Source organism: Heptranchias perlo, chromosome 5 (genome assembly GCF_035084215.1).
Source record: "Heptranchias perlo isolate sHepPer1 chromosome 5, sHepPer1.hap1, whole genome shotgun sequence".
In the NCBI taxonomy this organism is placed as follows: Eukaryota; Metazoa; Chordata; class Chondrichthyes; order Hexanchiformes; family Hexanchidae; genus Heptranchias; species Heptranchias perlo.
Genome location: NC_090329.1, coordinates 67,865,734 through 67,880,111, shown reverse-complemented (window position 1 = coordinate 67,880,111; position 14,378 = coordinate 67,865,734). Strand labels below are relative to the sequence as shown.

The 14,378-nt window shown below is 41.9% G+C and overlaps 1 protein-coding gene across 9 annotated transcripts in view; it reads right to left on the bottom strand.

The window, feature by feature from the left end:
• Positions 1 to 728: 728 nt before the first annotated feature.
• Positions 729 to 14,378, bottom strand: part of LOC137321833 (protein 4.1-like) — a 160,284-nt gene continuing 146,634 nt past the window's right edge. For 3 of the 9 annotated variants that reach the window (XM_067984553.1, XM_067984546.1, XM_067984552.1), the window contains exon 21: positions 733 to 1,914. Coding sequence is in view for 1 of the 9 variants with exons in the window: in XM_067984547.1 (XP_067840648.1) it covers positions 1,909 to 1,914 (6 nt within the window). In the remaining 8 variants the exon portion in view is untranslated. Of the gene's footprint in view, positions 1,915 to 14,378 lie in introns of all 9 variants that reach the window. The other 6 variants (XM_067984554.1, XM_067984555.1, XM_067984550.1 and 3 more) reach the window with 4 other exon arrangements.

The following is a 14,378-nucleotide window of genomic DNA, read 5'->3' as shown; positions in this document are numbered from 1 at the left end:
GATTGCCCTTTAATTCAAAGCGGTCATATCTCCTGCAAACCAGAAGGAGCAAGTTCTGGATTTCCACGTTTCACTGCGCATGTACAAATGCCAGAACTTACTCCTCCATTTCACCACTAACAGTGAGCGCTGTTGAGCTCACCATTATTTCACAAGCAATTTCTGCCCCCTTCTTTTTAAAAAAAGTGCTTTATCAATAGCTTAATAAAAGTATCTCACCCCACACACCAAAAAAAACTTTGATATTCTTTGGCTTTAGTTTTACATGTTCATTGTAACTGCATAGCATACGCACTGTCAGTATGAAACTGAAGCACAGATTCTGGTTTTGCTCCCAGCTGAAATAAACTTCCCTTGGACTTACTGTGCCTTTAATAACAAGTGGCAATTAGGGATGGGCAATAAATGCCGGCCTTGCCAGCGACGCCCACATCCCATGAACGAATAAAAAAAATCTCATTTTATTGTGTACTTTCAGCACAATTATGCTTTTCTTCTATCTGAAAAACACACAAATACTGTGATGAAGTATTTAAGCATACTACTTTGCTCCAGATTCTGTAATATTTATAACTTTCTTTATGACAGTCACACTTTAATATAACAATTCTGCATGTACAGCAATTAAAATTCCACAGTGAGCGGTGATGAGTTTGGATTCCTCAAATAATCAGTGCCATATGTACTATTTGAGGAGTTCAACAATGGAGCTAAACATAGGAAAATAGGATATAGTCAAAACAAATGTATTTAAGTGAAATTTATTTTCAACAGCATTACATGGAGTAAGAATATCACTCAACACAACTTTTAAGCTGCTAAAGTACTATTTTGCTTGTTCACCTATATATAGGGTCAAAAGCATAATGACACAGTCATCAGGATTCAGTATAGTTTTCAAACAAATGCTAAGCAAAAGATTCTGCCATATTATCTACAGGAAAGACCAAATATTAAACAGATTATTTTTTCTTCAAAACCTTCTTCAAACATTAGACAAAGCCATCAGAAATGCAACACAATTTGCCTATTAACATACTACAAAGCTTAATTTTTCATATCAAGATCAAGAATGTAAAAGAATTTATAGAAATGTATTCAATATGATTTTTTTTCAATTGAGGAAATATGATTTAAACATATTAAATTTTAAGCTGCCTACAAAGTTATGTTATAGAACTGGTAAGTAAATAGAAAAGTACCCCTTTCCAATATAGATCTCCCAGTTCTATGGACGACTTAAGAAAATATTATATAGTAAATGGCACTATAGTGCAAAATTTTTTATTGGAATGATGCTTGCTTAGCCTTAGGTCCCCTTCAAATTTTTGCAGTAATAGGTGGGCCAGGAGATTCTTTATAAACAGACTTAATTCCTTTAAACCGCGTGTTAAGAGTTTGAAGTGACACTGGGAAAGTCTGACCAAAGTCTTTTCATATTTCTCTCTTCCACAGTATTTGGTAACTACTTGATCATGCTAAAAAAAAATACACTTCTGCAACAACAGGTTTACACATACTTATTCAGCTTTTGAAAGTGAGCCACTTACTGTAGCTAAATTAGTCACAACATTCTGTACAAAACTCTTGTCTAAAGGGAATCCTACTTCCAGCCTTTTTTTGGTAATAATTGCTTGTGGTTATTAAATTCTAATAATGTATAGAAGTAGTAGGTTAATAAGCCAACACATTAGTAAAGAGTGAATGGTCAAATTACAGGCTAATGATTTTAAATAACTAACTCCGACGATGCTTTTCTGCAGGCTTCTGGCATCTTCAAATAGTCACAACTATGTTTGACTGCTATGTAGGACGTCATTTCCCAATGCTCAGAGGCAATTTTTCTCTATTGTTCGTGGCAGTGGTCACTCTAATGGTCAAGATCCTTCATTTAGTTTCAGGCAATATTCATTTCTGAAAGCAAAGAGCAGAGGAGATTGGCTAAATAGCATCTAAAATAACTCACAAAACTTAAGATATACTTCACAATGTTCAGTGAAACTGTACTTGTTTTGTCCTGGTATCTGCCAGTTCCTAAGAAAAAGTGCAAAAGGGCTGTCCTGCTATTAGAACAGTATATTGTTGTAAGAATTTACCTTCAGCATTTGGCCTGGTGCTGGGGGTTGTGTCCTACAATGAACATCAACAGCATAATAGTTGCAACCATCCCAATATAAGGAACTGCTGCTTTTAGATTCAGAATGCAACCAAAAACCTGTATACTGAAATCTTAAACTAATGAAATTAAACTAATTCTGTAAAAAGGAAAAATCATAAAATATTGATAGCGGGCAAGGCACACAAACGCAATTTTAGTTAACTTTCTTTTAACGTATTCTTTTAAGGTCCTAAAACAAGTGAAAAGTAAGAGCACTCTGACTTTTCCCTCCTGTGCTAGAAACTGTTCAACCCAAATTTCAATTGTGGTAAATTCAATATTCCTCGTGTTAAAAAGTGTTCATGGAATATAATCATGTATTTTGCGGTCCAAATTCAAAATAGGCAGATTTAAAACCCAAATTTTACATTTTACCTAGACACTTTTAAATAGCACATGAATTTGTAAGTACGTTGATGCACATTTTAATTCATTCCAAATTGACATTTGGGCAGATAGTACATAAGACCATAAGAGATAGGAGCAGGAGTAGGCCATTCAGCCCCTCGAGCCTGCTCCGCCATTCAATGAGATCATGGCTGATCTGATTTTTTTACCTCAACTCCACTTTCCCGCTTTTCCCCATATCCTTTGACTCCCTTGCTGATCAAAAATTTGTCTAACTCAGCCTTGAATGTATTCAACGACTCAGCCTCCACAGCTTTTTGGGGTAAAGAATTCCAAAGAATCACGACCCTCTGGGAGAAGAAATTCCTCCTCATTTCCATCTTAAACGGGCGACTCCTTATTCTGAGACTATACCCCCTAGTTTTAGATTCTCCCATAATCCTCTCAGCATCTACCCTATCGAGTCCCCTCAGAATCTTGTATGTTTCAATAAGGTCTCCTCTCATTCTTCTAAACTCCAATGAGTATAGAACCAACCTGTTCAATCCTTCCTCAAAAGACAACCCTTCCATACCCGGAATCAACCTAGCGAACCTTCTCTGAACTGAACATAAATGAAGTCCGGAGTTGATTTGGATATAACGGGCTGGAAATTGCACTGAGCAGCGAACAGACGTCACCCACCGCTCGTAAGTAACTAACTAACTAACCCACAAACTTTTTGCGGGCTTCTGGGTGCTAACTTGCTTTAATTGAAATATAGAAAATAGGAGGAGTAGGCCATTCTGCCCTTCGAGCCTGCTCCGCCATTCAATATGATCATGGCTGATCCTCTATCTCAATAAAATATTTTTTTTTAAAACGCAAAGCTGTCAGATCAGCAGGGAATCAGCAAGTTCTGGATTTCTGCGTTTGCGACATGTGCGGTCGCCGGAACTTGCTTTTCGATTTGTCCATTAATGGTGCAGCAGTCGTTCCTGGGCTTCTCTGAATTGTGAGAGGAGGAAAGGATCTCTGGGTCCCCTCCACCAATCAGCTTGAAGCAAGTCACGCTGTGAGAACCAGGAAGTGAAGTTCATTCACAAACTGCGCAGACTAAGAAGTGTCAGGTAAGATTAATAACGTATTGTAAAATCAGATAAAGAGAGGGTAAGATTAAAAGAATGAGATAAAAGAGGCAAAGAAAAAGTTTTAAAAAAAATTTGAATGTCCAAAAGCTATTAAAATCAGGAGTAATAAGACTCCACATTTTTTTATTTTAATTTTCAATGCCAGAAAGGTTGTTTGGCAGTCATTAATACTTACCATGCATTAAAAGTTAGTTTAAACCTGATATAACTCAGCGAACCTTTTTTCTGCTGAGCAGGCGAGCACGTTCTCGCAGGTCCATTTATTCCCGTCTGCGATTTTTTTTAATGCAAAGCTGTCAGATCAGCAGGGAATCAGGAAGAGCAAGTTCCAGATTTCCGCGTTTGCGCATGTGGTCGCTGGAACTTGCTCTTCGATTTGTCCATTAACGGACATCGTTATTTTACGAGCAATTTCTAGCCCAATGTCCAAAATTAAATGGAGGATTATACAAATTTCAGACATTAATTTTTAGTCGAGATTTATCAGGGCATTTTACCAAGGACTGAGATAGAAGAGTTCTTTCACATGTAAGATACATCCACATCTGTTGAGCAATGTGAGAATCAATTTGCCTTACACAACATCCAGTCTTGGGCAAGACAATTTTGTTGTTAAACACCGGGAAAACTGAAGCTGCTGTCTTTGGCCCCCGCCAAAAACTCCTGTCCATCCCCAGTCTCAAGCTGAATCACTGTTCGAAAAGCTCAGCACCCTGTTCAATCCTGAGTTGAGTTTCTGACCCCATAACGTCTTCATCACATTGATCATCTACTTATACCTCCATAACATTGCTCATCTCGTGCCCCACCTAAGCCCATCTGCCACTGAAATCCCCAATCATGGCCTTGTCACCTCCAAACTTGATTGCTCCTATGTTCTCCTAGCCTGCAAAATGATGGAAGAAGTAATCAATCGTGCTATCAAGTGGCAATTACTCTCCAATAACCTTTTCACAGAATCTCAGTTTGGGATCTGCCTGTCACAAAGGAAGATGGTTGTGGTTGTCAATCATCTTAGCCCCAGAATATCACTGCAGGAGTTCCTCAGGGCACCATCCTAGGCCCAAATATCTTCAAATGCTTCATCAATGATGTTCTCTCCATCATGTCAGCAGTGGGACTGTTTGCTGGTGTTCAGCTCCATTCGCAATTCCTCAGATGAAGAATCAGTCCATGCCCATCTGCAGTAAGACCTGAACATCATCCAGGTTTGGGCTGGTAAGTGGCAAGTAACATTCATGCTACATAAGTGGCAGGCAATGATCATCTCTAACAAGAGAAAACCTAACCATCAACCTTTGACACTCAACGGCATCACCATCACCGAATCCCCCACCATCAACACCCTAGGGGTCACATTGACCAGAAACACAACTGGATCAGTCACATAAATGCTGTGGTTACCACGGCAGGTCAGAGGTTGGGTATTCTGTGAAGCGTAACTCACCTCCTGACTTTCCCAAACCCCAAAGTCTCTTCACCGCCTACAAGGCACAAGTCAGGAGTGTGATGGAATACTTGCCACTTGCCAGGATGGGTACAACTGCAACACTGAAGAAGCTCGACACCATCCAGGGTAAAATAAGTCACCTGATCGCACCCCATCCACTGCCTCAAACACCCACTCCCACCATTAGCTTAAGCATCCACTCCCTCCTCCACCGGCGTACTGTGGCTGCAATGTATCCTATCTACAGAATGCACTGTAGCAAGGCACAAAGGCTTCTTTGACGGCGCCTCCTAAACCCACGACCTCCACCATCTAGGATGACAAAGGCAGCAGGTGCATGGGAACACCACCACCTCCAAGTTATACACCATCCCGACTGGGACACATATTGCCATTCCTTCATCATCACTGGGTCAAAATCCTGAAATTCCTTAGCTAAAAACATTGTGGGAGTACCTTAACAACATGGTTCACCACCACCTTCTCAAGTGCAGCTTGAGATGGGCAATAAATGCCAGCGACCCATATCCCAAGAAAGAAATTTAAAAAGCATCCCATCCTCCACGCTCCAAAAACTTCAGCTCATCTAAAACTCTGCTGCCTGTTTTCTATACCAGACCTAGTCCCATTTGCTCATCACTCCTATCCTCACTGAGCTACATTGGTCCCAGTCTCAATACCTCAAATTTATCATTGTTATCCATGTTAAATAAGGTTGGTGAGCTGCAGGCTCAAGTCACCACAAGGGACTATGATATATTGGCAATAACAGAGACTTGGCTCAAAGATAGGAGGGATTGGGTACTTAATATTCCTGGCTACAAAGGTATTCAGGAAAGATAGGGAAGGAAAGAAAGGAGGGGGTGGCAGTATTGATCAAAGAAACTATTATAGCACTGGAAAGGGATAATGCAGTTGAGGGGTCAAAGACAGAATCTATTTGGTTAGAATTAAGGAACAATAGAGGAGCTATTACACTACTGAGTGTATACTGTAGGCCACCAAATAGTTGGAAAGCGATGGAGGAGCAACTTTGCAGGCAAATTACAGAAAGATATAAGAACTATAGAGTAGTGATAATGGGGGACTTCAATTATCCCAATATAGACTGGGACAATAACAGTGCAAAGGGCAAAGAAGGGGAGGAATTCCTGAAAAGTGTTCAAGAGAACTTTCTGGAACAGTGTGTTCCCAGCCCAACCAGGAAGGAAACAGTGCTGGACCTAGTTCTGGGGAATGAAGTGGGGGAGCAGTGATCATAATATGGTTTAGAATAGTTATGGAAAAGGACAAGGAACAGTCAAATGTGAAAATGCTGGAGGAGGGCAAATTTTAGTGAGTTAGAAAGGGATCTTGCCCAGGTGGATTGGAATCAACAATCGGTAGGCAAAACAGTAATTGATCAATGGGAGGTCTTCAAGGAGGAGTTAGTTCGGGTACAGAGTAGACACATTCCTATGAGGGGGAAAGGAAGGGCATCCAAAATTGGGCTCCATGGATGACTAAAGATAGAGATTAAAATGAAACAGAAAAAGGAGGCTTATGACAAATATAAAGTTCATAATACAGTAGAGAACCAGGCTGAATACAGAAAATACAGAGAAGGTCTAAAAAAGGGATTAAGAAGGGCAAAGAGTGTATGAGAATTGATTAGCGGCTAACATAAAAAAAGGGAACCCAAAAGCCTTTAAGCCTTTTACGAACAAATAGTAAAAGGGTGGGACCGATTAGGGATTAAAAAAAAATCTACTTGTGAAGGCAGAGGGCGTGGCTGAGGTACTAAATGAATACTTCACATCCATTTTCACTAGGGATGAGGATGCTGTCATTGTAACAGTAAAAGGAGGAGGTGGAAGCGATATTGGATAGGATAAAAATAGATAAAGAGGAATTACTTTAAAGATTGGCAGTACTCAAACTAGAAAAGTCACCTAGTTCAGATGGCATGCATCCTAGGTTACTGAGGAAAGTAAGGGTGGAAATTGCGGAGGCTCTGGCCACAATCTTCCAATTCTCCTTAGATATGGGGACGGTGCGGGAGGACAAGAGGATTTCAAATGATACAACTCGTTCAAAAAAGGGGAAGGGGATAAACCCAGCAATTACAGGCCAGTCAGCTTAATGCTGGTGGTTAGGAAACAGAGATAATAACTCAGGGCAAAATTAATTTGCACTTGGAAAAGTATGGGCAAATAAATGAAAGTCAGCATGGATTTGTTAAAGGAAAATTGTTTTTGACTAATTTGATCAAGTCCTTTGATTAAGTAATGGAGAGGGTTAATGAGGGTAGTGCGGATGATATGTATATGGACTTTCAAAAGGCATTTGATAAAAGTACCACATAATAGACTTGTTAACAAAATTAAAGCCTATGTGATTATAGGGTCAGTGGCAGCGTAGATACAAAATTGGCTCGGGGTCAGAAAGCAGGGAGTAGTGGTGAACAGTTGTTTTTCAGACTGGAGGGAAATATAGTGGTATCCCCCAGGGATCAGTATTAGGACCACTGCTCTTTTTGTTATATATTAATGACCTGGATTTGGGTATAGAGGGTTTAATTCAAAGTTTGCAGATAACACTAAACTCAAATGTAGTAAACGATGTGGAGGATAGTAACAGACCTCAGGAGGACATAAACAGACTGGTGAAATGGGCAGACACGTCGTGGCAGATGAAATTTAACGCAGAAAAGTGTGAAGTGATGCATTTTGGTAAGAAGAATGAGGAGAGGTAATATAAACTAAATGGTACAATTTTAAAGGGGGTGCAGGAACAAAGGGACGTGGGGGTGCACATACACAAATCTTTGAAGGTGGCAGGACAACTTGAGAAGGCTGTTAAAAAGGCACATGGGATCCTGGGCTTTATATATAGAGGCAGAGAGTATAAAAGCAAGGAAGTTATGCTAAATCTTAATAAAACGCTGGTTAGGCCTCAGCTGCAGTATTGTGTTCAATTCTGGGCACCACACTTCAGGAAGGATGTCAAGGCCTTAGAGGGTGCAGAAGAGATTTACTAGAATGGTGCCAGGGATGAGGGACTTCAGTTATGTGGAGAGGCTGGAGAAGCTGAGATTTTTTTCCTTAGAACAGAGGTGGTTAAGGGGAGATTTGATAGAGGTGTTCAAGATCATGAACGGCTTTGACACAGTAAATAAGTAGTAACTGTTTCCAGTGCCAGAAGGGTCGGTAACCAGCAGACACAGATTTAAGGTGATCGGCAAAAGAGCCAGAAGTGACCTGAGGAAACATTTTTTTAATGCAGCGAATTGTTATGATCTGGAATGCACTGCCTGAAGGGGTGGTGGAAGCAGATTCAATAGTAACTTTCAAAAGGGAATTGAATAAATACTTGATTGGAAAAAATTTACAGGGCTATGGGATTTATTGGATAGCTTTTTCAAAGAGCCAGCACAGGCACAATGGGCCGAATGGCCACCTCCTGTGCTGTATCTACTATAATACTCTGTTGAAATCACACCATGGCTTCACCCCTCCCTATCTGTGTGCCCTCTTCAAGCCCAACAACTGCTCCAAACTCTCTTTTGCTCTGACCCCAGCCTCTTATGCACCCCTGCTTTTGACCCACCATTGGAGACTTGCCTCTAGGTCCCATGCTCGAGAATTGCCTTCCTAAATCCCTTCACCTCCCTGTCCTGCTTTAAGACCGCACTTAAAACCCACCTCTTTAACTAACCTTTATGTCACTCCTCCTAATCGCTCTCCATTTAGCTCACCCAGTTTTTTCCCCCCTTACTGCCGTGAAGCAACTTGGGGTGCACTTTCTATGTTAAAGACACTACATGAATGCAAGCTGTTGTTGTTGAAAGAATATCACAAATCACCAGGTACAGATTACTTCATTCTCTCAAGGTTACAAAGGAATTCTGAATCACTGCTCTTCAATATTATTTCAGATGCCTGAATTCTTGAGCAGTAATTTCCATATGTATAGCACATCAATTCTGTGGTCAGTAAAACTCACCAATCTTGTTCATAGGTTAAAAACTACAGAAAAAGAAAACCAACATTCAGTATGCAGAAAAACATATCGTCAGAAACACTGCTGAAAAAGTTCCTGTCATGGTCTGTTAGTCACTGTCCAGATTTTGAGGCCCCAGTAAATATTTCTTAGGACAACTTAGTATCCCAATTTCAAATTGGTCCTTCTAGTGTAAAAATACAACTCAGATCCCCTCAAGTGCAGAGTCTGTACCCAAAGTTACAAACTCAGCTATTACCGGCAGCTTAAAACACTTTCAATTCAAATTCCAAGGTAGTGAAATGTACAAAATGTTTTTTGCACCCTTCTTAAAACTTCTAGTAGTTTTTGGTTTCTCTTTAAACCCCCTTCCCCAGTCCAAATTTTCAGTGTGAAGTCACAGTTGTATACATAAGTCTGGTCAACTTAATATAAAGCCAGGAGATTCTTTATAAACAGACTTAATTCCTTTAAAGAGTCATGTTAAAGAGTTTGAAGTGACACTGAAAAAGTCTCTTCAAATTCCTATTTTCAAAGATTTTTGAAAAATTATGGTTAGTCCCTCCACTATCTCCTCATCCAATGTCCTGGAATGTATAACATCTCAGCCTAATTTTAGTCACATTAACGTTTTCTTTCAGTTTTCTTTTGAATATTCATCTCCAGTAGAGGCTCTTCCATATTCTCTTCAGGACTTCCTAAAGTCTCTCAATCACCTTCCTCTGTGAAAATGGAGGCAAAAGACTCTCCCAACTCAAGTACAAAATGGCCTCCTTTCATCTCCAACTGATCCCAGCTCTTCTTTAACTATCCTTTTACTTCTTATGTGCTTATTAAAGCCCTTGCGATTTCCCTTTATGTTGACTGCCAGCCTACTTCCATACTCCCTCTCATTTTTGCAAACCTAATTTCTGCTATCCTTCAAAACTTAATATTTCTGTTTTCTTCTATATTATTTCCCCATGAGTCATTTTTTAGACTTCATTTTTGTTCCAACCACTATTTGTCCCAAACTTTGATGCACTTCCATCTTTTCTTCACAGAATATATTTAACCTGTACCTTACCCACCGCATGTTTAAATATTTCCCACTACTGTTTCATCTGCCATTTTTTCCAACAAATTAATCTGGGTCCCTTTCAATCCACTAAAATTAGTTAATTTCCAGCCAATGCCTTTATCTTCAACTCCTCTTTGTCTTTAGATTCACATTGAATATAATTAGTGAGGTTATGGTCACTATTTTCCAACTGTTCTACCTTCAGATTACTCTCTGCCCTGCTTTTGTTACCCAGAATCAGAGCTAGCACTGCCTCCTTCCTTGTTGGACATGCAATATACTGGTTAAAAAAAAAGTCTTGGATGCATTCCAGAACCTCTCATTATTTTGACCACAATTTTATTCCAGTCTACCGTTGCATTGTTCCAGTCCTCCATTATCACAATTCTCTAACTTCAGCAGCGCCTCTCTAAATTCCGTACAAATATTAATCTTTATTTCTTTCTCACTGTCCAGTGGTCTATAATTTATTCCCAATATAATAGATCCCTTATTATTTCTTAATTTAATCCGGTCAGATTGTGTCTGTGCACCATCAATTAACAAAAAATTGTGTCTTTAAAGATCATCCTTCGTCACGTTTCTGGATTTTTTGACCATTTTATCACCGAAAGGAGTTGGAAAAGGAGTTACTTTTAATGCGGGGCTTTTTAGAGCAATCTGTATCCTCAAAATTTTTTTTTTTTTTAAAAAGGTAGGCACATAGAAGTGGCTAACATGCTAATCAAAAGTTGCTTCTCCCAAAGACTAAACAATAAACAATTTATTAGTTTGCCTGTGTATTTGGAAAGAAACTCCTCACCAACGTGTTAGAAACTCTCTAATCTCTGTGGTCTAATAGGCGGACAGGCTTTTTGACACAGCGAGAGGCCTTTGGAAACAGGACACTGCACAAGCTGGCAGGCAGCAAGACAGGAATTGCAAGGAGACTGGTTCTGCTCTGGGCTGTAGTACAGGATGCAGAAGGATTATTGTGCTTCCATAAAAAGATCCACTGAAGTGGGATTGTGTTGCACACTTCATTTTGCATCATTATGTGAACTTAAGTTGTACCAAACAAACTAAGTGATTCCACTGGGTCGCAGATTTATATTTAAAGCACCGTAACCTGAAACATTGACACGCTCAATGCCCTTTCCCCTTTTAATTCTTATTCTTCCCTTCATTATGCTTCTTCTTAACCTCTCTTATTTGCCCCAAGATACATTTTTCCATATATTCCCTCTTCAGCTTACTATTAAGATTTGTCCCTTTCTCTGCCTTGCGCATTTAATTCTTCCCCCATTCCTCGACTTACTCCCTCTGCAAAATACTGAGACGTACTTGGTTAGGTAAAGCCTATCCTGAACGTGGAGTTCCTCTGCCCCAGAAATCATCCAAATACCCTGGAAATCTGAAACTCTCTCCATCAATGCATAAAATCTGTTTCAACAACTTGTATTTACATAGCGCCTTTAACGTAATAAAATGTCAAAAGGCGCTTCACTGGAACAAACAAAATTTGACACCAAGCCACATAAGGAGATATTAGGACAGATGACTAAAAGCTTGGTCAAAGAGGTAAGTTTTAAGGAGCGTCTTAAAGGAGGAGAGAGTGGCAGAGAGGCGGAGCGGTTTAGGGAGGGAATTCTAGAGCTTAGGACCTAGGCAGCTGAAGGTACAGCCGCCAATGGTGGTGTGATTAAAATCGGGGATGCGCAAGAGGCGAGAATTGGAGGAGTGCAGAGATCTCGGAGGGTTGTAGGAGGTTACAAAGATGGGGAGGGGCGAGGCCATGGACAGAATTGAAAACAAGGATGAGAATTTTAAAATCGAGCCAATATAGGTCAGCAAGCACAGGGGCAATGGGTGAACGGGACTTTGTGCGAGTTAGGATACGGGCAGAAGAGTTTTGGATGAGCTCAAGTTTATGGAGGGTGGAAGACAGGAGGCCGGCCAGGAGAGCATTGGAATAGTCATGTCTAGAGGTAACAAAGGCATGGATGAGGGTTTCAGTAGCAGATGAGCTGAAGCAAGGGTGGAGACTGGTGACGTTACGGGAGGCGGTCATGGTGATGGAGCAGACATGTGGTCGGAAGCTCATCTCAGGGTCAAATAGGACATCAAGGCTGCGAGCGTTCTGGTTCAGCCTCCGATAGTAGCCAGGGAGAGGGATAGAGTTGGCGGCTAGAGAAAGGAGTTTGTGGCGGGGACCGAAGACAGTGGCTTTGGTCTTCCCAATATTTAGTTGAAGGAAATTTTTGCTTATCCAGTCGGACAAACAGTGAGACAAATCAGAGACAGTGGAAAGGTCGAGGGAGTTGGTGGTGAGGTAGAGCTGGGTGTCGTCAGCAGTGTGTGGAACCTGACGCGTTTTCGGATGATGTCACCTAGGGGCAGCACGTGGATGAGAAATAGGAAGGGGCCAAGGATAGATCCTTGGAGGTCTCCACAGAGGTAACCGTGCGGGAGCAGGAAGAAAAGCCACTGCAGATGATTCTCTGGCTATGACTGGCCACAAGAATGGAACCAGGAGAGTGCAGTCCCACCCAGCTGGACGATGGAGGATAGACGTTGGAGGAGGATGTTGTGATCAACCGCGTCAAAAGCTGCAGAAAGGTCGAGAAGGATGAGGAGGGATAGTTTACCATGGTCACAGTCACATAGGATGTCATAAGTGAGTTTGATAAGGGCCGATTCAGTACCGTGGCAAAGGTGGAAACCTGATTGGAGGGATTCAAACATGGAGTTGCGGAAAAGATGGACACTGATTTGGGAGGGGACAACATGTTCAAGGACTTGAGAGGAAAGGAAGGTTGGAGATGGCGCGGTAGTTTGCAAGGACAGAGGGGGCAATTATGTTTTTTTTTGGGGGGGGTGGGGGGGAGGTAGGGAGAAGAGATGACAGCAGATTTGGAGTGAAGGGGGGGCAGTACCTGAAGAGAGGGAACCGTTAACAGTATCAGCTAACAGGGGGGCCAGGAAGGGAAGTTGGGTGGTCAGCAGTCTGGTGGGAATAGGTTTGAAGAAGCAGGAGGTGGGTCTCATGGTCGAGGTGAGCTCGGAGAGGGCATTAGTGGAGAAAGAAAATAAACTAGAGAAATATGCAAGTTCAAGGCTAGGGCAGAAGGAAACTGTAGGGGAAGTTTGACTTGCTGGGGTAGGGGGAGGAAAGCAGCAGAGGCATCTGAATGGATGGTCTCAATCTTAGAACCAATGAGCTCCACGTACTTCTTGTTGGAGGTGAGGATGGAGAAGGCAGGGGAGAGGGGTTTAAGAAGACTGTTTGTAGTGAAGAGAAGCCGGGGGTTATCTTTGCATTCCAGGATGATCCTGGAATAGTGAGCAGTTTTGGCAGAGGAGAGCAGGATCTGATAGTGCTTTATGTGGTCAAGCCAGATTTGGCAATGAATGGTTAAACCAGTTGTCCGCCATAAACATTCAAGCCTGTGTCCCTTGGACTTAAGGGAGTGGAGATGAGGGCCATACCAGGGGGAACGACCAGGGAGAGAGTGTAATGGTTTTAATGGGGACCAGAACATCAAAGGTGGAGGTGAGGATATGATTGAGCAGATTGGTAGCTGCAGAAATGTCGTGGTGAATGGAGGGCCAACAGCTGGACAGTTGGGAATTTGGAAGTGACCTGGAGGAGAGTTTTTTTTCCAGGGGTGAACACAGAAGGAAGTGTGTTTGGGGGGGGGGGGGGGGGGGCGGTGGGAGGAGGAGGAAAGAGTGGGTGGGGAGGGATACAAGGAAGTGATTATCCATGATTGACACGATGGGAGTAGAGTGAGACGGCAAGGTCAAGGGGGTGGCCGTGAATATGGGTAGGGGAGTTATATGGAGGGAGAGATTAAGGGAGGATAGGCAGGCAGTGAACTCTGAGGTTACATGGTGAGTTGAGATGGAGGATGAAATCACCGAGGATGAGAAGTCGCTTGATGCAGAGGCCGAGGGAGGAAAGTGGTGAAGATAAGTGAGAGAAACTTAGGGTGGTACTTGAATGGGTGGTAGAGAACGAGGATTTTTAAGGAGGGGCGAGAGGGGTGGAACAAGGTGAGATGCTCAAAAGGAGAAGGTGCCAGAGGAGTAGGGAGACAGATCAAGGTGTGATTTGGTGATAAGGGCCACACCGCCACCACGGAGGTCTGGGCGGGGCAAGTGGTGGAAGATATAGCCAGACGGAGAGGCTTCACTAAGGGGGAAGGTGTGATCACCCATCAGCCAGATTTCCGCCAAGGCCATGATGTCGATGCAATCATCCACAATAAG